This window comes from Anser cygnoides, chromosome 5 (genome assembly GCF_040182565.1).
Source record: "Anser cygnoides isolate HZ-2024a breed goose chromosome 5, Taihu_goose_T2T_genome, whole genome shotgun sequence".
In the NCBI taxonomy this organism is placed as follows: domain Eukaryota; kingdom Metazoa; phylum Chordata; class Aves; order Anseriformes; family Anatidae; genus Anser; species Anser cygnoides.
Window position 1 is genome coordinate 57,555,478 of NC_089877.1, and position 23,733 is coordinate 57,579,210.

At 44.8% G+C, this 23,733-nt stretch overlaps 1 protein-coding gene across 1 annotated transcript; it reads left to right on the forward strand.

Annotated features, from left to right (window-relative positions):
* The first annotated feature begins 3,586 nt into the window (after nt 1-3,586).
* Nucleotides 3,587-19,764, forward strand: LOC106037211 (inverted formin-2-like). Its single transcript, XM_066998422.1, has 14 exons — nt 3,587-3,718; nt 4,508-4,610; nt 4,696-4,781; nt 5,334-5,434; nt 6,495-6,565; nt 6,686-6,793; nt 7,797-7,867; nt 8,496-8,616; nt 9,173-9,337; nt 9,911-10,013; nt 10,990-11,148; nt 11,840-12,574; nt 13,783-13,842; nt 17,060-19,764. The coding sequence occupies exons 2-13, from the start codon at nt 4,530-4,532 to the stop codon at nt 13,839-13,841; spliced, it is 1,860 nt and encodes a 619-aa protein (XP_066854523.1). The 5' UTR covers nt 3,587-3,718; nt 4,508-4,529; the 3' UTR covers nt 13,842; nt 17,060-19,764.
* The last annotated feature ends 3,969 nt before the right edge of the window (nt 19,765-23,733 follow it).

Consider the following 23,733-nt stretch of genomic DNA (forward strand, 5'->3'; position numbering starts at 1 on the left):
TCATCAACCACAGCGTCGTGGGGACTGCTGTTCCAGGTGGCATTGACAGAGGCTCTGGGTACAGATGGATCACAGCTCAGGGCTGCATTTCAGACTGAACCTGAAGTGATGCCGTGGGCTCACTGAGCAGTTGCTGTATTCAAACCCCTCTCACTGATGGTGTTTGTCGCAGAGCATCCAGCTAAAACACTTTTCTAATGTATATTTGGAAATACCTGTCTTCACAGTTTCTTAATTTTAAATTGATGTTCTGTCAGAAGCACCCAGGATAAATCCTAGAATGCTTATATATGAGTTGCAGTTATCCATGTAACTGGAATTGCTGCATCCAAATCCTTAAAAGCTAGGGAAGAGAAGACCTGTCGATACTGCCAACTAGCAAGAGTAGAGCTCCCGCACTGAGTCTCTCAGGAGTGCTGAAAAATTTGTCTTTAGGGTGTTTTGTTTGTTTGTTTGTTTTTTTAAATCAAGTTTTGAGCAGCATAGAAGGAAGTTTTTCCAACAGAAGTATCACTGGAATATTTTCAGTTTGTCTTGACTTTAAAAAATAAAAGAAGGTGGCAGCCCACTTTCAAAAAGGTAGAAATGCCACTCTGTTGTTAAAGCTCCAAGGAGAAGTCCATACAAACCATGTGCTGGGCCGGATTATGCCATGAAAAGTCCTATTCATTTCCACATGTTGTCTGGAGAAAGAGATACATCCAGTTCAAGAGAGGATACACTGGTGGCATTTGATCCTTTATCAATAAGGTAGAGTTGGGTACTTTTCAGCGTGAACTGGCTGAGTGAGAGAGCCAAAGAGATAAAAGCCGTTTAAGCAAAGATAATTATCTGAAAATCAGTGAGGAGCTCTCCAGTGAAAATGAATGCTGTAATATTGCAGAGACATAGAGGAGGAGGATCTGCTTATCCAGTGTGATACGTTTGAGGAGTTCAAGGTAGAAGATGATGAGGAATTATTAAAGATATGTGATGGGATCAACATGAATGATCACCATGAGGTCTTTTCATCTCTCTTCAATAAAGTAAGTAGGCCCTCATGTGGGTTGCACAGCCATGCAATGGCAGTGTTAACAGACTTTGCTTGGAACCAGCCTGGTTCGTAGCCTTGCTGTGATGGAAAGCTGCTCTGTCTTCCAGGTGAGCCGCTCTCCAGTCTCCATCCAGCTGCTGTCCATTCTCCAGAGCTTGCTCCACTTGGAGCCGTCTCATCACTCCAGCCTCCTGCTGTGGGAGTCCTTGGATGCAGTAGTGAACAGAGCCCTTTTGCTCGCAAATGACAGTAAGAAAGACGTACATACAGCCTAGCCTCGTAGTCAGTCTTTTTTTCCCTCATCCCACCCAGTGCCCACAGAAGTCCTTCCCTGCAAAGGAAGCAGGGACAAAACTACACCTGCTGCATAGGGTCAAGTCATAATGTGGCGCCCCAGCCATGCAGATGCCAGCGAGAGCTGGCCATGTTTAGCAGTGGGCTTGGGTGCCATCATCTTGCTGACAGTTAAGTCCTGGTGTTGCATTAAGTTTTGGGTCGTGGGAGTCAGTGGGAATCTGTTTTTGTTGTCATCCTGACACTGATGCTGGCAAGCCTTGCTGGCAGGCATGCTCAAAGCGGTGTGTATGGGCCAGAACCATGGGAAGGAAATTGCCTGGAAGTTAAAAGTGCAGTTGGGTAAAGTGACTCAAGGGAGTGGGCTTTGTAGCTCCAAGTCTGTTAACTGTGGGAGCTGAATATCATGAATAACCCATTGGGCCCCATCCCCTTCTCTGACCCTGACCCATTTCTCTAGTCCAAGGAAACACAGTGGAAGAAGTCATTGAGAGGCTGTTATCTATCAAGAAACATCCAAACAAGCAAAAGAGAGCTGAAAACCGTCTTTCTGGGAATGCGAATGGAGGCATCCGTACCGAAGTAGAACGAGAACCATGTGCAAGTGCAGTTCAGAGCCTGGTGGGATCAGCAAACCCCTCCAAGGCACCAGCATCTCCCTCAGGGCCACCTGCCAATGAAGAGAAGATCTCGTCCTGCCAGCTCTCAGCTTGCTCCGCTTTACCACAGACATCTAACCTACCACCCAACGTTGCTCCTGCCCCGCCACCTCCACCCCCACCACCTCCACCCCTGCCCTCTGGCATGGCAGCTGTGCCCCCCACGTCCCCCATGATGAATACGCCTCCAGCCCCTCCACTCCCTGGCATCCCTCCTCCTGCAATGTCCGGCATGGGGGGCATCCCTCCCCCTCCACCTCCATTGCCTGTCATAGGGGGCATCCCTCCACCACCACCCCCATTGCCCGGCATGGGGGGCATCCCTCCACCACCCCCATTGCCTGGTATGGGGGGCATCCCTCCTCCACCCCCATTGCCCATCCCTCCTCCTCCACCACCGCTGCCTGGCATGGGGGGCATCCCTCCTCCTCCACCATTGCCTGGTATGGGGGGCATCCTTCCTCCACCCCCATTGCCCGGCATGGGGGGCGTCCCTCCTCCTCCACCACCATTGCCTGGTATGGGGGGCATCCCTCCGCCACCACCCCTCCTGCCCGGCATGGCAGGAGATCACATAGAAGCCGTTGTGGCCTCCCAGTTCGGCTGCCCTCTCGGCTCGGCCAGGCCTCCCCGCAAGACGGTGAAGACGCCAACGTTGAGGATGAAGAAGCTGAACTGGCAGAAGCTGCCCTCCAACGTGGTGAGAGGTGGGTGCTTCTGGCATAGAGTCACTGCTGCTTTATGGGTGACCCAGGGGAAAACCCACTATTTCTGAGGTTGTCAGATCTGGTTGACTCTAGATACAGAACTTCCCTGATTTCCATTGCATCTGACCTTCAGAGCTTAAATAAATAAAATCAGGATGAAGCCACTAATATATAAAAACCATTCCAACTAAATCAGTAGTTTTGAATAGCTTATTTATAAATAAAATCATTTGAAATTAAAAGAAGGGGGGAGGATGAGAAGATTCCTCTAATACACCTTGGCATGCCTTAGGCTTGAATTCTCAACAGGCCCTGATCTGGGTATATAAAAGTCATAAGTAAGAGTGCAGGTCAAGATCAGTTCACAGTTCAAGAAGGACATTGAAACAGTTGGAGAGGCATGAGAAATATTGACTTGTTTCTTGATTTTTGGGTCACATTTCCCTCTCCTAGTGGATCCAAAACGGAGCATGAAATGTGAGAAACAGCAAGGACAGGTGAGGTCAGTTTTGGCCTAGACAAGCAAGCCATCTGCTGCATGGAAGTTGGCATAGGTGAAGTCTAAATAAGGCACGGTTTTGATCACAAGGGCACTTAATTGTTGAGATTATTTCAGTAAAGATTTCTACGGCCAAGTTCAGGTGATTTTTTTTTGGAAAAAATAAAAGATGTTTAAGAAAGTGCAGTGGGGGTTAATTCAAGTAGGCCTATAGCCAGCATTAACGCAAGGAGATGATAAGAGAACCAAAAATATGTCTCTCTTGTTTCATTCACCTTCTGAGGAGTTTCCCATCTAGCAACTTGGATTGCCCCAAAAGCCCGAAGCTCTCAGCTGTCTCTGTAGCCAGTCTGAATACCTTGTGGGTTTTTTTTTTTCAGAAAGTCACTCGATGTGGGCTTCAGTCAGCAGCAGCAGCGAGGAAACTATAGAGCCCAATTACACAAGCATAGAGCAGCTGTTTTGCTTTCCACAGCCGACCCCCAAGGAGAAAACGGCTGCACCAGTGAAGGCAGAACCGAAGGAGGTGAGGGGGTCACTCATTCTTTCGAGTAAAGATCACTGCAGACAGCTCACCTAATACGAGATATCTTCTTTTTCTTTAATGAAGATCACATTTTTGGACTCCAAGAAAAGTCTCAATTTGAACATATTTTTGAAGCAATTTAAATGGTAAGATATGGCCAATTTTCATGACAGTTGACAAAACTTTGAGCAGGTTTTGTGTAGTATTTGTAAGGTCCTCAAGAAATCTATTTTAGCAAATGTGTTTTTGTGGCCCATGTTACCAAAATATCTGAACATTTCCCACTTTGCCATATACTCTCTTTAAAATACTGGGTTTGGGAGTTTAGTTGAGTTTTTGCATACAACATTCCTGTAAGTTGGAAATGACATTTGTGTCTCCTTGTTACAGATAAAGTTATGGCACAGATTGTTATGGTGACTTAGGCTGTGGACCTCTGGAGGTCAAACCCTTCCTCAAAGCAGGAAGAGAAAATTAAGAGAAATTACAAATTAATTTTTTAAGGTAGTCACATACCCAGAAACCAATGTCTGAGTTGCAGGATTGACCTCTGGTCTTGAGTCATTTGACTGGGGCCAGAAACAAAATTTTGGGCATAGTAAGGATTTGAACCTGGATCTTCCAGGTCCCAATTCTGAGTAAATCACTGGGAAGTACCTTTCTTTTTGGATTACTGTGGCCCTCACTAGGGAAAGCACAGACTGCTTGTACAGGTACATGCCTCGGTAGCGCGTGATTGTGGAAGAAGGGCCTTTGGGTGACTGCTGACTCTGCTCCTCCTCCCTGCAGCTCCAACGAAGAGGTGGCTGCCATGGTCCAGAACGGGGACCGGACAAAGTTTGATGTTGAGGTCCTGAAGCAGTTGCTGAAGCTGCTGCCTGAAAAGCATGAGGTCAGAAGGGAAAAGCGATACTCATAATTCACAGAGCTGAGTGTGCAGTGGAGTCCTACAGTTTTGATTCTTTATTTCTCATTAGATAGAAAACCTGAAGGCCTTCAAAGAAGAGAAATCAAAGCTAGCAAACGCAGATCAGTTTTATCTTCTCCTCCTCCAGATTCCCAGGTAAAGATGGTCATCATGAACTTCAGCCCAATATTTTTCTGGGTTTATCTGTGGGAAGTTTCTGTATAGGAGTCTCACAGACAGATATTAATGGATATAGCTGATGGATCCCCCTTTCTACCTTAGCCATCCCTTCCCCCTTACCTTGGATGAAAGGTTGTCACTGCATCAGCACCTCTTCTCCCTCTGAAGCAGCAGAATTTGGACCAGACCCAGGGTCAGAGCTGCCCAAGGAGGCCATATAGCTTACTGAAGGGCACTTGGGAAGCCCAATACAATGCCAAGAAGGGACGACCCAGATCTCACACCATGGTCAGTCTTCCCATTGCTGATGTCAGTGTGTCAGCAGAAACTACATCCCCATGTGGTCAAGGACAGGTCCCCAGTGGAGAATGGCAGCCCTCCACCACCTTCTGCAGGCACTGGTTTGGTGTGGATGTGGTTGACAGCAGTGCTGCGGGGTCGCCAGACTTAGTGGTGATGTGGGAAGAGGGCTGCTGCATGGACCAAGACCATAGTGCCTTTAAGCTTCTAATCAATCTCCATCCCTAGCTACCAGCTGCGGATTGAATGTATGCTGATCTGTGAGGAGACCACCGTTGTGCTGGACATGATTCAGCCAAAAGCTGGAGCCATCCGGAGAGCCTGCGAAGGTAAATGACCTGGCCTCGATTCTGGCTCTTATTTAAGATGGTAAGCTGTAAAGTGAAGCTTGTCAGACCTTCTAAAGGCACTGAATTTAAACAGTGGAATTACAGCTAATTCATCGGCATTATTTGCCACATTAAGATCTCCACACAGCAGTTTTCTCTGCTTCCAGAAAAGCTTACCCCAAACTTCCCCCAGAAAGCACCGCTTCTTTATTTTTTCCCCTGACTACAAACATAACCAGAAGAGAAAGTTTATTTTGTGCTCTTAATTGCTGATGCCTAATTTTGTGAATACGTGGAGGAATTACGCAGTAGGCCTCTGCTTCCTGTGGGAGAAACCTCAGGTCCCACTCTGGGGAAAGCACTTGTCAGCGCTGTCAAGTGCCTCCTGTCCTGAAGAGCCAGTTCCTGCCAGGGTTTTCTCCAGCTGGAATTACAGCTGCCTGCTGTGATAAACTGAAGTTCCCCCTAAAAAGTTTCTTCCCTGCAGCCCACTTGTCCTTTTAAAGCTGTTCCTGCCTCAGCGCTGAGTGCTTCAGAAAGCACACCGCTGCAGCACCCTGTCACGAGGGCAAGGACAGGGACTGTACCCTTCATGCCCCGATAATCACCTCCACCATGCGAGACCAAGAACAGGGGGAGTGTGTCTGGTTTTTGCAGCTGGCAGATAGTTGCAGCCCTGTCAGAACTGGCTTCACTGCACAGCTGAATGGAGTCTGTAAGATTAAAATTACAGCCCACTTACCCTTGCCCACACCAGGTTAAATCTGGGTACTTCCACGACAGCGAGTGAGAAGAGTCCAGCTCCACATTATTTTCCATTAGGAATAAGAGACCAGATATAAAGAAAGAAAGAAGCATAAGTAAGCAAAAACTTTTATTGAGCCCAACTAGTGTGATGGGTTCTATTTAGAATCAGCTTCTCTGTGGGATGGGCCATTGGGCTGCAAACCTGAAAAATCAGATTTGGTTTGGTGGAATTTAGGATCCCGGTGGTTATCCAATTCAGAAAACATTCTGGTTTAATAGAGGTTTTTGCTTAAAAGCCCTTTATGTTTTTCAGATCTTCTGAACAGTCATCGCCTGCCGCTCTTCTGTCAACTGATTCTCAAAGTTGGAAACTTTCTGAACTACGTAAGGACTCGGTTTGGCTTGTCCTCCACCCAGGCGTTAGAATATATGGATGATCTTCATATTTAGGGCTGTAATTTGGATGGACACAAGAGTTACATCTGCCTTCTTTTTATCTTGTAGGGAAGCCACACGGGGGACGCTGATGGGTTTAAAATCAGCACTTTACTCAAACTAACAGAAACCAAAGCCAACCAAACCCGCATTACGCTGCTCCACCATATTCTGGAGGTACCACTGCCAAGTCCTGGGCAATAGGGAAAGGGGGAGACTTTTATTATGGGTGAACCATCTCTCCTACTCTAATTTGAGTTAACGTAACACGTTCTTACTCATATCCTCCTCAGCTAGCCGCAGTGTTGCAAGTTAAAAGCATTGGTTCACTTAGGCTGGTGGAAGCTGCTTGTGGGCACTGCTTGGCTCTCAGGGAACTCCTTTTGAGAACTGTTGTCCTGCTTTCCTCCAGCATCTTTCCCCACAATTGCTGGAACTTCCTTTTTTCATATTTGTGCAATCTCCATACATCATCAACTGCAAACTGCTGGTCTTGTATCCATTCATCCTTTCTGCCTTTTCATGGACTCTCCTTTTTCCACCAGGCTATGCTTGAGCTTTTCATACTCCCAAGTCCCCATGGCTTTCTTATTTCTTGTATTTCTGTTTTTTTTGTGTTTTTTTTTTTTCTTTTTTCTCTATGCTTTGCTCTGCCATGAGGCAGACCTCAAAGTCTCTCACTTCCAGTTATATATAGTTAAGCCCCTCTTTAGTTCACAGTAGCTTCAGCAAGCACAGCCATGAAAGAAATTAGGCAAATAAGATTCAAGCCCTTTTAATGCCCTCCTGGGACTGTTTGAAGTATCAGACTGCATCAAACCACAGTCCTTCCTCCTCCCACGGCCAATAGTAAGCGTCTCAGAAGAGGGTAAAAGAAATTCCCTGTAAGATAAGGCTCAGCAGCAGGTCAGCTTTGCTTTGAACCATAAGTACTTCTAAACATTCAGCTCTCTATGCTTGTATAGCCTGGGAGCAATCGCTTTGCTCTCTGAACATGCAGTCATTTTTTGAATCCTTCTCTAGTTCTGCAAGGCAAAGCAAACTGCAGAAAAGGGGTCAGCAGCAGGACCTAGCGCAGTCATCCTTCTTGAGCAGTTCTGCCCGTTTCTCTTTCCTTCCAGCTTCCTCTCCCAGCTTGTGCCGCACAGTAAATAACACTTATTTCTCTTTTCTGCTTCAGGAAGTAGAAAACAGCCACACGGACCTACTGGAACTGCCAGAAGATCTTGAATACGTTTCAAAAGCAGCAGGGTAAAATTGCATGTCACTTCCTTCAAATTAAAAACAAAAATAAATCCCATGCACATCAACAATGTACCAGAAATGAGGACACACACAGCTGGTGCAGCATATTAACAAGATGGCATCTTACTTAGTTTTAACCAAAAGATTTGGTTGATGAATGCTGAAACCCCTTTAATATATGATATTTCTACTACAGCTGGCACCACTTAGGGCTGCCATTTGCAGTGCATTGAATTAATACTGCCTCACCCAAAATCTGCACTGCACTTGCAGTAACACGAGCTTCTGAAGGCCAACTACCCAGAAGCATTTCTGAAATGCTTTTAACCAGGGAAAGTGAGCTAATGCTGAGCACTGAGGGGTGGAAATAGTCCTTTGAATGGGTGGATTTGGGGGGCATTTATCTACTCAGTACATAAAGTTGTAGGTAGACCTGGACATCTTTACATAAGTGCCGTGGAGGAAGGATGTTTTTCGTGAGCTCAGACTGTACAGAGTTCAGGGCTCAGGTTTCAGTTCAGCAAAGTGGGAAGCAGAAGGACAACCAACCCACCAGCTCAGACTTGCCCTCTCTTTTGTCAGCAATACCGGATACCATAGCGTGAATTAACATGGGGCATCTATGTGATTTCAGAATTAATCTTGATATTATACGCTCTGAGTCCAGTACCAATCTAAAGAAGTTGCTGGAGCTTCAACGAAAGGTCTCATCATCAAATGACGATGTGAAACAACAGTATGAGAAGCCTATCCAGGTTGGTAATGGAGTTCCCTTATATTTTCCACCTTACACACACAAAGCCAATGTGCTGCACTGGAGACTCCCTGAGGAGGCTCACAAGACGGTGAAAAATATTGCCACAAAACATGCTCTCAGATTCGGAAATAGGCTGTGATGCCACACAACCCACTGCTGTTTGTTTGCCACTTCCACCCCAAACCTGGATACCTTTTGGTGAGAATTCTTAAAGCCCCTGCCCTGGTGGTTCTCTCTCTGCCCTGCGACGCCTCACTGTGTCTGAGCCATGTTCCTTCTCTGAGTGGATCACCAGAGTAATCCCCTTCTCTTGGGACTAGGCTTTGCATTGAGCTTTCCATGTCTTGCTAAAGCTATCCCCATAAGCTGGCACAACACAGTCAACAGCAGCAAAGACCACGTACAGTTCCCTGTTTGTTCCCGCTCCAAAAGCTCTGCTACGGTTAAACACCAAGGCCCCAAAGCTCTGGTACAGTTCTTACGTTGACATCCTTTGGCTTTAAGTGCACTTCACTTGTTATGGTGTTTTTCTGTGAACATTAAATACATTTCAGGATAGCATTGATGCCGCCAGAAAGCTGGAAGAAGAATTTGAAACCATCGACAGGAAAAGAGAAGAGCTTGCAAATTATCTCTGTGAAGACCCAAGCAAGTTGTCCTTAGAGGACATATTTAGCACCATGAAGACCTTCAGAGATCTCTTCATTCGAGCCCTGAAGGTCAGTGACTGTGCTCACGATGCTGAGCAGCCCTCGTAGTGGTGCATGCCTCTGCTCCAACAGAGAGGGGAGGGACAGGCACAATGTCCAGGAGGGACAGTGCTGGTTATGGACCCTTTCTTTTAGCATTTGCCATGAGGTCACCTGGTGAATGTGTGCCTGATCCCTGCTCCGTTTTGTCCTCATGTAGTGCCTGGTTTTCCTGGCCTGATCCAGACCTTGGTGACATGGGATTTTGGTGCAACTTTAGCTGCAGATGCACAAAGATATTTTGGAGTCAAGTGCATAAATTTTAGAAGAATGGGCTTATGAAACATAACCCTTCTCATGCTGGTAGCTGTGTTAGGCAAATCACTGATGCCACTTCTGTGGGGACTGGGTGAAGTCCTGCACAAACCAGCAGCCTCCCTTTCACTCTCTTGGCAAGGCAGTCCTTAATCCCCATACCCATTTTATTTATTGCAGAGGATTTCTCTTCCTCCTTTGCGACCATCTGCAGATCATCTTTCTCTTCATTGGCTTTCCTAGCAGATATTTAGCCAACCTTCTCATGCCCCTGTTACCTAACTGCAGGAAAACAAGGACAGAAAGGAGCAAGCTGCAAAAGCAGAGAAGAGGAAGAAACAGCTGGAAGAAGAAGAGGGGAAGAGACAGAAGGGAGAAAATGGAAAAGTCAGTGAGTATCTGAAGGGGCTTCGTAAAACAGAGATGGGCTTGCACTCCCAAATTGACAGGAGAGCTGATAAGAGCTCTTTGCTGGTCCAGCTTTAATGACCAATAGTGGTAATTTATTTTGTGGGTTTCCAAGTGCTGGCTGACTAAAGGCTTTTAGGTGTCTTATTAGCCATAGCTAAAAATTGACTTTTCACAGTTGCAGCTGGGCAGAGAAGTTAATTTTAGATTTGCTGACTGAACAGCAGAGGAAAGAAAAATCAAATTGAAACATTTCAGTTATTTCAAATTTTTTTAGTTTCTAAACAAAATTTTTGAATCCTAAATCTAACAACAGCTATTTGACCTCCCCCACCCAAAATCCTCACATACACTTGAATAGTCTCACCCCAGTTTAGCACAGGCTGCAGACATCCCAAAAGTTTTGCAGGTAATGTAAACCTGCCTTTTTGTGGATGAAAATAACAGGCATAACTGAAAAGTACAATTGGACTGAAGCCTAAGAGGAAAGAAAAATCAAGATCATTTTCTGTCCATTCAAAAAATAAAAAGCCCCTACTAACAGGGGTAGCAAACAGGAGGTGTTTCAAGGTCTTAACAGCCATCACCAGGCACAGAGCCTGTAGCATGCAGTCTTTGGGGTAGACCCTTTGACTTCACCAGGCTGCAGCCAGTGCTGTGCCGTGCCCTGAGCTTAGGTAAGGGACAGAGCCCAAGGGTCCCCTGGGTCTTCTGAGCCCTGGAGGTTGGTCTTGGTTCTTCCTGCAGGACCCACGGCCCCATCCCAGGAGTGGAGGGTTGGGGTCAGAGAAGGGTGCAGAGCACAGGCTGCTCCCATGCCTGGCATCAGTACCTTGCTTTTGCCTGGTCGTGGTTTTCACTAGCTTCCAGCCCCAAACAACAACATCACTGTGCTTGCCTGTGTGCGTCCTTCTGCCCCCTCTCATGGCAGATTTAACACCTGTCTCTCTCTATCCCAGTTAAGAAGGGGGTGGTGAAGCAGGAGGAGGTGTGCGTCATTGATGCGTTGCTGGCCGACATAAGGAAAGGGTTCACACTGAGAAAGACGAAGAACAGACACGAGTCGGATGCACTTCCTAAAACCTTGCCCGTGGAGAGCCCAGAGGAGAACCAGGCTGGTAAGGACACAGACCTGACAGTCTCACAGTACCTGCAGCTGTTTCCATCTGCCTCTGAGCCTGAGCCAAGCACACAAGCGAGAAGCTTTCCAGCATTTGGGGCATCTTATCTAAGGAGGCTCTACAGCCAATGCTGTGGGGAAGAGGAGGAGATGGCCCAGAGCTGTTGCCAGCCAGGTCTGTCCCTGAATCAGCAGCAATTCGGGACAGCGTGGCCTTGTGCCTGCGCTGATAAACCCTCTGAGAGTCACAGCCCATGGCTCAGCCACAGCGCCATGCTGGTGGGGCACTGGTGTCACCTCCACACGGGTCCTCCCCGTGCCACCAAGACTCACTAGCACAACTTGTCACTGCCTTAGAGACTGGTGAACCCCGTCTCAGTTGACATTTGGGAGTCTAAAGCAGCCCTTAAAATAGGACTAGAAAGACCTATCTGCAGAAGAACCCAAGTCTTTGGGGTGTTTTTTAGGAGTCAGCCCATGGGTTAATGGAAGGGAGGTACTAAGGAAGCAGCTTATCCTTATCCTTGGCTGTAGGATGAACTGGTGCTGATTATGTATGGCTGCTTTAGGGGCAGTGCACCCTCTGCAGGCAGCTGTGAGCTTGTAGCCTCCCCCAGTGCCAGAAACACTTTGGCTGATCTCAGCTGCAGTTCTGCATGTGTGGCTGATCTCATGCTTTTTGTTTAAAGGGAAGGGCATTAAGGATCCACAAGCAGGAGGAATGCAGATCGATGATAAGGCCAAGCAAAACAGTGATGGTCATCCCTCAGAAAGCACCCCCACCTCGACCACGGCTCTCCCAGAGATGGGTAAAGATGTTACAGATCCCTCAGCTCCAAACCAGGCATTACCCGAAAACAACACTGGAGGAAATTTGCCACCAGGGTCCCGGACAGAAGGCCACCGGGTGGAAGTTGATGGAACCAGTCAGCCTGAGCAAGGTGCTGGGATGGCAAACCTCCAGCCAAGCACAAAGAACAGCTCCATTGCCTTCTCTCCCACTAACATAGGTGCTGGGATAAAGTTTGTGAGCAGCAGTTCAGGCGCTGCTCTGAGAGAGCAGCTCAATGGGTCTATCTCAGAGGAGCAGGACAATGAACGCCCAGGGAATGGCTTGGAGAGCTGCAGGCTGGCGCAGGAGCAGGACGCCCGGCTGAGCCAGGACGGGGTTGAGCCTGGCAGTGCTCCATCCGCTCCCTGCGACAAGGCTCACCAGGCAGAGTCAAAAGAGATGGCAAAGGAGAACGAAGACCCTGGTACAGACTCACTGTTGGACACCTCTCAAGAGAAGTCCTTCTCGGAGGAGCCAGCCACCGACTCCTCTTGTTCGGCAACACTGCCCCCAGGGCAAAGTCACACAGACAGGGAAAAACAGAGGACGTCTGGAAAACGGAGGAAGAAGAGACACAGCAAAAGCTACTCAGGTAGCCTACATGGCACTTGGGGATTAAGTTAAATTGGGGGGGAGGGGGGCTTACTAGTATATTTGTATGGGTCTGCTCCTCCCCAGTCCAAGGTCTGATGCTGTCCATAGGAGGTCCCTTGTCCCTATTTTTAACAGAGCTGTTATTTTTATTAACCTGAAAAAAGATTTAAAAAGAAAAACATGAGCATTGTTCATTCGCTTGACATTTATAAGCACTTTATAAAGGGGTAATGATGAATCAATAATTAAAAAGCCCATTACACATATGCAGTAAAGATGGCAATAAGCACATCTGTCAAGTGTGCTAAAGACAGCTACAAGGCACGGTTATGTGCAAACAAGAGCTCCATTAGACTCCAGAGCTGTGATTAAGAGCAGTTAATACTGGGTACTTAATCAGCGATCACTCCCTCTCAACTACTTACAAATGCATAAAGCCAGCAACAACAGCACTGCTGTGGTGGCTTTTTTCTCTCCTAAGCCTCCTCACAAGAGCACTTTGCCTGCAGTAACGTGAAAACCTGCCCCAGGTGTACTTCAGGTGGCTCCATGGATCCAAGTCCCTCAGACCTACAGAGCTGGAGCCACCTTTGGGTGAATACTCGAATCCCAAATTAGAGGTGCCTCATAGGGAAGACACTCGGGTCTGTCAGCCTTCAGAAAGATGCAATATGTTGTCCAAAGCCTGTTTTCTGCTAGATCTTGGGTCAAGCAGATGGGCAGGACAGTGGTCAAAGCTTCTCTTTATCAGCATTGAATGTTTTTGCTTTCAAGGAAAGTGGAGGCAAAAGAGAAGGAGAGTTTGAATACCCACTGCTGAGAAAGGCAGGGAGGGCTGGCCATCTACTGCAGAGGAACTTACCCTTTTAGTGGCAGCATGCCCTGGGGCTTTAATTATTTATGTTTGTAACATGCCACTTTCCCCTAGCTAAAAATAAGGCATGAAACAGAAGCGTTTTCCCAGCACAGTGGTTTCCAAACTTGCCTCCCAGGAGGCAGCAGGAGGAACTGCAGCAAAGGGAGCTCCCAGCCATCACCATGCTTTCATAGTGCCTGTAATGAATATTTCTAACTTAAGACATTGATCCCCCACAAAAGCCATAGGCGTCTAGAGATGGCATCCTAGGAGCCTCTCTGCTACTAGACAATGTTTTCATTTGCCTTGCTATGATCAGATGTATTTAGTGTGTCTCTTTTGTTTAAAAGCAGAGGTTGAGACTGATACTGGAGATAATAAAACAAAACTAGGTTGTGTGGTACAATGAGGTATGTAAACTCGCAAAGGCATTTTTCTGTGAACTAACCCTAGCGTTGGGACTTTACAGACCTAATCAGTATTCAGCATATCAGCTAAGCTTTTTGTCTTTGTGTCTAATCACAAATACATTTAAAATAAATTTGCTACTCTGATTTTTACTCTTCAGGGTGCTGATCTTGTGTTGAGTGGAGTCAGTGCTGATCTCCCCACAACACAGGGTCACATCCCACATGTCTGTCCTCTGTGTCAACAGCAGCCAATCCACCTTTCCCTGCAGATAATTAAAAGTCAGTATTCTAACCAAATGAATCCAGCTTCATGTGATAAACAGTCCTTGCTTTGATCCCATAATTTTCTCAAAAATAGTAAAAATGCAATTTCAGTACCTACCTTCTGCAAAGAACAACATTTGGTTTGCTTGTGGGTAGCCACTTTATACAGCACTGTGTACATACAGGCCTCTGGAAGAGAATAAAACACTTAACCCAGGGAAAAATACTCATTGGAACAGCTCCAACTCAAGCCAAGTTCAATTCCTCACGATACTGCACACGAAGTAGTGCATTGGAGCAAACAGACTGTGCATACTTCTCGTGTGCATTCATGCATCTTTCTGGGAGGAGGTAATTTGGCTTTTGTCACTAAAAAAAAGTAACACAGGTAACTTTCTAACAAAAGTACATACCAAGTTCCCTGCATCCTTCACTGATACTGTCAGCATAGTTGCCCATCATAAGAAAACTTCAGACTGAGACTTTCATTTATGAAAGTTTGCCTGTTTTTATAGCAAGTGAAAAGAAATGCCGGAAAAAGAAGCAATCAAAACATGCCCTGTACTGAAATTGCATAGTTACTCATTGTCCTTTCCATGCTGATTGAGTGTCTCTTATGAACTGAATCAATGATGCCAAATCTCACTCTCTCATTTCCTGAAAGGAATGTGTTTATTCTTCAGCATCCCCTGTGCCTGGGGGGCTGGGAGCCCTGCTCCTGCCCAGCCCAAGGCCCCAGGGGCATGGAACAGAGGAAGCTCTGCAGGATTTCCACATATGGTTACTTTTGTTTCTGCACCTGAAGCATCACTGCAAGCAAGAGAAAATGAGACATATATTGGGGTAGTTACACTCCTGACTATTCCTGCCCACTCCTCTTGGCCCCTTCTGTACTGCACCACTGGATTATATCAAGGGTAAAAGGGAAGTAGCACTGTCAGTTTAAAAGTCCTAATGAAGATTTCCAGCAAGAGCAAGAATTAGTAGCGGTGAGGCTTGGGTAAGAAACAGAGGAGGACCACTGGTTTTGCTGCACAGGGAGGGCAGCTGAAACCAGGAGTCATGTAACTCAGATTATGTATGTTTTGAACACAGGGATTCCAGCACACAGGCTTTAAAAAAATCATATTCGAAAAAAAAAAAAAATGGATATGCAGACAGCTTTGTAGTCTCCTTTGAAGATGTAGGAAAGCAATATAGAGGAAGGCATGGAAAACCAGAACTTTTAGGAAGTGACTGAGTCAGGCAACTGTTCAAATACTTCCTCAAAAGGCCAGCAGCTCCCGCAAGTGCTTGCTGCTGCAAAGGCAGTAGCGAGCAGCACCTTAAAACCTGTAATTTCCCTTTTCCCCTCCTCCCATTGTTACGTCATTTGGAAGGGTTATCAGAAACAAAATCCATTTGCTTCTCTTAGTCTCCAGCTGCAGTGTGTCCTCACCCAAATGCAACTCAAGTCTGTGCCTCTTGATATGACAGCCTCAGCAAACCTGAAGTGCTCTCCATCAAATGATGGGGAAACCCAGGAGAAGAAATTAAATATTTTTTCCTAGGGTGATCCACCTGATTTATAACCCTGCCTATCTTTGTTCAGATCACCGTTGATCTCTTGGCCCAAATACACAGTCTGTTCAGGTCACAGCACCCGTTCTTTTGGTACAGGATATTTCTCTGGCTGACTTGCTGGAACTCGAATTTGCTGTGCTGAAGTGAAGCTGCAGGAATCTTCCTTCATGTGCAGATCCAGTTGTAGTGATCAAGACTCAGTCTCCTTTTTCCCTAAATCTTCACAGCTTCTGTAACATCGGAGTAAGGGCCTACCAGGAACAGCCTGTGGCTCTATGAAGTAATACTTCAGAGCTGTAAAAGGACGGCTGTAATCAGCTATTCAGCTCTTCCTTTTCAACTATAAGTTGTTATACAGCAGTTTCTGTATTACCATCGTTATTCTTTAAATGTCAGCTTTCATACCCAAAGAGTGGTATCTCATGTTATCTCCGTATTCCTGAAAGAAATGGTTTAGCCCATTTCCCATGGAATCAAGGTACTGGTGGTCACCCTGTGTTTGCGTGTGTCCTGGTAACATCCTAAACTCATTTCCAACCACATTTGAAAAAGAATTTGAAGAAGGAACATTTTACAAAAGCTGACAGTCAGGGGACACTGTACAAAGGCCTGGACTCGGAGCTGTTTGAGTTTCCTTGTATAGAACCAAAATAGCGTAATTAAGCTAATGGTTGTTTTCCTGTGTGACATTTGCCTTCGTGTTTGTCATTAGAAATTCTTCAGTCCTTGAGTAGGACAGGTGCTTAAAAATGACAGTACACAGCTCTGTCCTTCTGACAGTCCAGACTCCCTCAAAAAACACCTCTGATCAGATGGGAGCCTGCCCACAGGTCAGGGAGCAAAGGCACAGGATACACACGTTGCTGCATCATACTCTGACAAAAAATTATGTTCGTGCCCTCTGAGTCCCCCTCCTCATGGCCAGGACCCAGCTCTGCTCCCCATTAGCACCCCTCACACAAGGTGGGAGATCCTTCATCTGCATGAAATGCCACACACAGACTTCGTTTCACAAGTTTGACAGTGGGGCCCAGGACTAAAGTACTGGACAAAATGTCCTTTGGACAAAACAAGGTGAGTCTCCAGATTTATTAGTTCAGCAATATAATGCCTAGAAGTATATCCCGTTATTCTGCTTGGAAAACACAAAACTCACGTTGTTGGACCAAACCAGTACCTAGCTTAAAAGCAGAGTTGCCCAGACCCTTGAACATCAGTCCCAGACCCTTGAACATCAGTGCCAGTTCTGGAAATATAGGAGATGTTTTTATCACATACATAAAGTTTTAGCACTACCAGTTTAAGTTATCTGAGGGACATGAAACCAGTTCCCTTAGACCACTCTCATTTTCGAGTTGCAAACAGTTTTCATCTTCCCCTCCTCCTGCAGGCGTCACGGCAAGGCAGAAGAAATAACGGAGGCCCGGACACGCGCTAACTCGTCCCCAGAGCACTGCCAGCCGCTCGGAAGCCAGGCTCTGCGTCGCTGAAACACCTCCCGCAGCCACCTCTGCCCTGACCAGACGCCATGCTCCCCCGCAAGCAGCCTTCCACCCCTTGCCCGAAGGCCCGACGAGCTGCCCCAGAGACATCGGCACCCTCAGCCCGTGCCTTACGCGACCTGTGCTGCGCCCTGGCACCCATGGGGACATGGGCCTGGTCGATGCACGGCGGTGGGGAAGGCATGGGTCTCGGCCTTCATCCCCAAAGCCAAATTCCTCTGCCTGCTCTTAGGCCAGACTCCTCTTGATGTGCCAGCTGAGTGTGGCCCAAGAAAGGACTGCAGTGTTCAGCCCTCGGAGGAATTTTTAAAATAGCAGTGCCTCGACTAAATGAAGGGTATAAATTCAGCAGTGGCTGTACCCTCACAGGGAGAAGCGTGTTACTCCCCCTTCCCATTGCCTACTGTCAATTGATATTCGATGAGATCCGATACCCAGATCAGACATATGTATTTGCACTCTCAATCATTTAAAGCAAGGAAAATCAGTTATAGGAACAAAACAAAAAATGCATTTTAGTAAATGTCCATATAAACAGTGTCTGGCTCCCAGATAGTGCTTATGTGCAATGAAATTGAAGCACGTCTGTAGCCTTGCAGTAGTCTTCTCATACAGACAGGTACGTGCATAAATTTTTGGAGAATCAGGGCCCAAGCTCCTGTTATTAAAGCAACAGAAAGAGTTTTTTCAGGGTGCTTGGTTAGATGTATTTTAAGCTTATTTAGTAAATCTCCAGGTTTTAATACCATTGTCAGCTGCTTGCACTCAGAAGCCTTTGCATTCGAGCTGCAGAACGTGTACGTTCATGTTACTTTTGCTTTGAAACTGGGAATGTGCAGTATTGTGTTTTAAAGACTCAGAGCTTTATTTCTTAAGTTTTGTAATAACATTGTATCATAGTTTTGTACATAGCTGTCAATTTAAAATTATCGATGTTTATTGAATTTATGATGTGATAGTGTGCTGAAACATGAATCAAGTGGAAGAGATTGTTACATTTAAGAACTCTGCCTTTGTATGGTAACCACTGTGTTTAGACTAATGTTCAGGCTAAAGCTTATTTTGCTTTGCTGAATAGGACTTGTAACGTCCTTGTAATACTGAACACTTTGCTGGACTAATTTAGAAGTTACGCCAAGAATTAAATCACTGGTTTATTTTAATCTAAGCATTGTTACTGAAAATCAGTTAACAAAAGCAAAGATGAATTTAGAGTAGACGCATGGGCAGACTCAGGTCAGGAAGCCCCACAGAGCAGCACAGCCCTGTTGCAGCTCAAATCTGGTTCGCGGCTGGCAGAAGCAGGCTGAGCTCCACCCTTTCCTGCAAAACTGGATAACCCACCCCAGGTTTAACTTATGTGACTGTCACATTTACAGTTTTCTCTTCCCTTCCCCCCCCTTCCAGTCTCAGAGTATGTCACCCATGTATCAATCTTTCTTGCTCTCATTAATCCAATTTATCTGCTCTCAGATAAGACCCCAGCCTACAAAAATCTGAGTATCCAAGATTTTCTCAGCACCTTTGCAACCTCCAAATTTCCAGCAGGAGCCTGCAGCCCAGGTTGGCAGTGAGCAGCCAGCCTCCTCCAGCCCCCACCTTGTTGTTTTATCAATAGTAAAAAAAAAAAAAAAAAAAATCACTTTGATATTCAGGATTTGGGAGCAAACAAGCTTTCTTGGTGTTACTTAGGGAACATTACCTGCTGCTACCCCTGGCAGGCTTATTTCTTCAGATGCTGCAGTATTCGTCCACTTCTCCATCTGGGTCTTTCAGCTACCCCCATTTCCACCCAGAGAGAAAAACTTACACAGTTTTTATTGCTCTGAATAGAAAGAGAGAGCATTCAAAAGAGGACCTTCAAAGAGAGGGCATTTGGCATTACCCTTCCACTCTCCCTAAGATTTTACAGAGAAATTGGTTATTTTGAGCCACTGCTTGTTCTTTGTTCTGTAGTCATCTGTGAAAATTATATTAAATTATCTACACAATCAGATCCCAGTAAAAACAGGTCAAAGTGCAGCATTTATAATGTATTACTGCAGAGCAGCTCTGCTACCATTACAGTGATTATTTAACAAGAACAGGGGGATGGAGTCAGAACAGGTCAAAGAAAGATGTTCAACTGGCACATGCAGTTTTGCTCCAGTTGTGACTTTTAAATACAGTTCACGATCCTGAAGATTTTCTCAGTGTTTGCAAGGCCAAATTAAATGCTGATAAAAGCAATTACTTTTTCAGCTATTTCAACAGGTCTGTGCTCATTTAAGCCAACAGTAAGTTTGGATCTCAAAAAAATAATTCTTATGGTATATTGCAGCAACTGCACAGAGTCCATTATCTAAACCAGTCTGTGAATGTTTTACCATTCTAGAAACCACAAGTTTCTAGCTGTCAAATAACTGCAGATTCCTGAAATAGGCATTGGCTACATGATGAAAATGAAGCTATGGAAGAAATCAGCAGAAGTTTTTTCCAAGTACTTCACGTCAGAATTTGGATATGTTGAAGGGGATGGAACTTCAGGGTTTGTTTGTTTTTTAATTTCAATACTGAAAATATTTCAAAATTTAGAATAAAAGAAGTCAAAGTACTTGACAAGTCTCTTCTTTTGTGGGGGTGTGAGGAGCCTGTCATTCACCAGAATTTGTCCAACCTATAAAGTTCAATGTACAAGCTTTCTGATAAAGAAAGCCAGCACTGTAGCATTCCTAGCTTACCCTATCTATATATGTGGCAGTAGTAACAACCATGACATATGAGCGAACATGTTAATCATGGGGTTATGTTCACCTAACGCATCCAAAAATGAATACAATCGTGAATCAACTCCATCATGAACCATGTTTTGTTTACTCACCCTATATTTTGTTCACTCAAGTAAGGTATGGGCAGGATATGAAAAAGAGCTTTGCAATGTTTAGAAACTTGACTACAGAGGGTTAAAAACTGGGCAGTGATAGTGGTAGGTCAACTCTAGGTCGCTTCTTATTAGTGATTATTTGTAATTACGATGTAGTGACAATCTTGCAGAATATCTTATGTCATTGCAAATCCTGCAAACGATAATGTGAGTGCAAAGAAAATGGTTTCCAACTATTTAATGTAGAGCAGGTATCAGACTTTAAATGCCTGTGGAGAATTTGATCACTACCAGTTAATCAACACATTCAGCACTGTAAGTACGACTCACTCTCATCCATGCTGAACCAGCACTTAATTCACATTAAGGACTCTCTAACGCTAGCTTTGCTGTGGCATGAACAACTTCTGCAAGAATTCAGTGTGACAACTCACACAGAGCCAGGTGTCAGGAGGAATTAGCAGGACCTCTGCTCTTTTCTAATAGAGACCTTAAGCAGACTCGGCATACATTACTCAAAGTCATGAAGAATCAGTCTGTGACAGTCAGCTCCTATCAAGTCAGTTTAGATAGACTCCCAGCCTGTCAAAGCAGGTTCTTTTCTAGCATCAACAGTCTGCTGATGACACCCACATCACTGTTAGAGTTGGTTTGCCTAGCTCTCGGCACGCAGAACCTGATTTATTTGTTCAGTACTTAAGCAGCTTCATACTACATAATCTGCAATGAGTTTAGTCATGAGTTGGCGACAAGTAATTACCAAATCCAGCAGTCAGAATAGATGGAGAATAGACAGACAGATTTTGCCCAGAGGAGAAGCTGCAAAAGCAAAAAGGGTACCAGACCTACAACATCTACTGCTGTGATCCTTTGGAACCCACAAGTCTATTTTGTAATCCAAATGAAACCTGTTATAGCACACAATTTCTAAGAGCTATTCTTTGAGGCCAAGAGACCTTTCCTACACACTTTGCCACATTTTATAACCTCTTCAAGGTTTTCATTGCTCAACTAGACAAAACCAGAGCTGATCTGATCTATAGTGGTGGTAGTGATAGCCCTTTGAATGAGAGCACTGACAAATGATGTTCAGTGTACCTCCCAAAAAAAAACATTTATAAGATCCTTGGTTTAGCAGGAAGTAGATATGAGAAACACAGTAGTTCAGAAGAAGAGAGGAGGAAGAGGAGGAGTCTAGAAACCCTTTCAGGTGGTCTATACTTTAATCCTCCTGGGTGAAACTGTGTGATAATGCTTGTAAGGATATGCCCCCAAAATATCACTACGTTCACTGTATCAGCAGTTCACAACCCACACTGAATCTCAGACGGTATGGTACCAACCATTTGTTTCTCTAGAATATCAGTGTGATTGGAGAGAGTCCAGAGAGAACAAGAGAACAGAAGGGTTTTTCTCCACCCAGTTACTGTCATTGGCTCTACTTTGCTTGCAGATGTTTAGAGGATAGAGGAGAAAGCTTGACCTCCACAAGCCAGGTTCTGTGACACATACCTGCAAAGGGCTGGGTACCTGCAGAGGTCTGGGTGCAGGCCACAATACAACAGCATCTAGATCAAATGACAGCTAACATGGTAATCTCTTCCAAACCATGACCTATCCCAAACCTAGCAAACCTCTAAAGATTAAATTTGTTATACCCTGTGAATAATACCTTCTGATATTTAAGCCTTGATTAAAGCAACTGCTGAAATTCCTTTTCATTTTGAAAAGTTCATGCCTGCTCTCCACCAAGTCCTGTTAATCCTACAATACATCTTCTCACACCTTTCCCATCCCATCCCCACCATCTACATACACCACCACACGGTTCCTTGGTTGAAGTGCCCTGTCACAGAGCACAAGGAGCAGCTCAGGGGTTTAGTAACAGTCTCACTCAGCTTTAGCCATCTACAGCCACTGCTGGCCCAGGCTCCACCTGCAGCAGACCCCAAGGCTCCTGCCTTCCTGCCAGCTGCCAAAAAGTGCAGCCATTTCCCTTAAAGAACTTTTTTGTTAACTCCATCAATAGGATCAAGCCTACAAGCATCAAGCACGTAGACTTTGCAGCCGTGGCCATGTCATTACTCAGGGCCTGAATTTCCTCTCCTGTAAAACAGTTGCAATAGCATCCCCTGAAACACTTTGAAAACAGTTGATGAAAAACACAACAAGAGAAATAATTTTAATAATAAGCAAATAGTATCAGTAACATCAAAACACGTGATGTTATTATAATAGAGTCAAAACAAAAGGAAGAGTGTAATTTTCACAGTGCTGCTGTTCCTCTAAGATCCCTCTGAATCCAGACTGCAGAAAACCTTTGAAACCCTGGGAATATAGGTGAAAGGAAGAGGATAAACATTATGACAACAAGAAATGAAATAAACATTGCTTGTTCAAGAAAGGATTTAGATCTCTGATTTCTTCAACTTCTTATTTTTATTCTTGTAAGAATTGTAAATACCAAGGATAATTTACATCTGTTGAAAAGTTAACAGTGAAGGGTACCACACAACAAACCTCTTAATGCAAGCAGGACCCTGAATCCAAACCACAGCATGAGTATCCCATTGGGAGACAGTGAACAATAACTCTGTAAGGACTTTAACTGCATGACTGAGCAATTAGCACTATCCCTATCTGGGTTATACAACCTGTGGTTCAGTTCTATTTAGCAAGAAGCACGTCTTCTTGCCCTCTAAAATATTTCACACTACAGAAATTGACTCCTGCACCATCACTCTTGGTGGTTACCTTGAATGTTTGTAAGGATACTGTTTTTAAACAACTTGAAAAAAATGTTTAAACATTTGAGAATATAACACCAAAGGGGAAATACCAGGTTTTCTGAAGCATTCAGTAGAATCCCTGCCATCAGTATAATAATGACTATTAAATATTAAATGACTTTCTACCTACATAGAGAATTGAGTCTTACTTGATAACATAGCCCTGTATCAGCCCAAAAGCAACACTAGAAGTGGGGAAAAAAAAAAAAGAAAAAAAAAAAAGAAAAAAAAAAAGAGAGAGAGAGAGAGAATACTTACATAGCCAAAGACATAAAAATGAGTTGTCTTGGGGATCTAACTTTAAATCTATATTCTACGTCATCAAAATACAACTCATCTTTCCAGACTAATAAGAAGCATACTTACTTTCTGTGCATCAGCACACAGAGGGAAACAAAAGCCTGCACTGTGACAGGCCTCAAACATCAGTAGCTTTTCCAGTAAAACAAAAGGTAGAGTAGCAAAGTAGTAAAAACAACTTCAGAGTTAATTGCAAATTAATTGATTTCAACTGGATCATCAGAGTTGAGCTGGTGCATTAAATCAATCTCCATTCCCTGCCTTGCCTAAATGGTGCCAGCCAATTAGCTTGCTTTCATGAGCAAGCCAGTCCTTGCTTGGTTGCATTGAGATACGTGTATATATTTACTAGAGGTGGATTTTTGTATTTTTCCAGAAAAAAAATCATGCAGAGATTTTTCTTAATTATACCCACAAGCTCATTTGAGCAGCATCAGTGATGTAAGTTACAGCTATCTTGAAGTTATACCAAAGCTCTTATCTTCCTAACAGCATGGAGCTCTCTACACAGTCTCAAAAGTATAAGCTTTGGATATATATTATTATAAACCTATTTATCTTTCAAAGTATATTAGCTGTTTCTTGTGTAATATTCCTATTTTATTAGGTT

Coding starts and splice junctions, on each gene's coding strand:
- LOC106037211 (XM_066998422.1), top strand. CDS start 4,530: ATGGTCCAGAACGGGGACCGGACAAAGTTTGATGTTGAGGTCCTGAAG. Junction 6,566..6,685: donor TTGGAAACTTTCTGAACTAC/GTAAGGACTCGG, acceptor TTTATCTTGTAG/GGAAGCCACACGGGGGACGC. Junction 9,338..9,910: donor TCTTCATTCGAGCCCTGAAG/GTCAGTGACTGT, acceptor ACCTAACTGCAG/GAAAACAAGGACAGAAAGGA.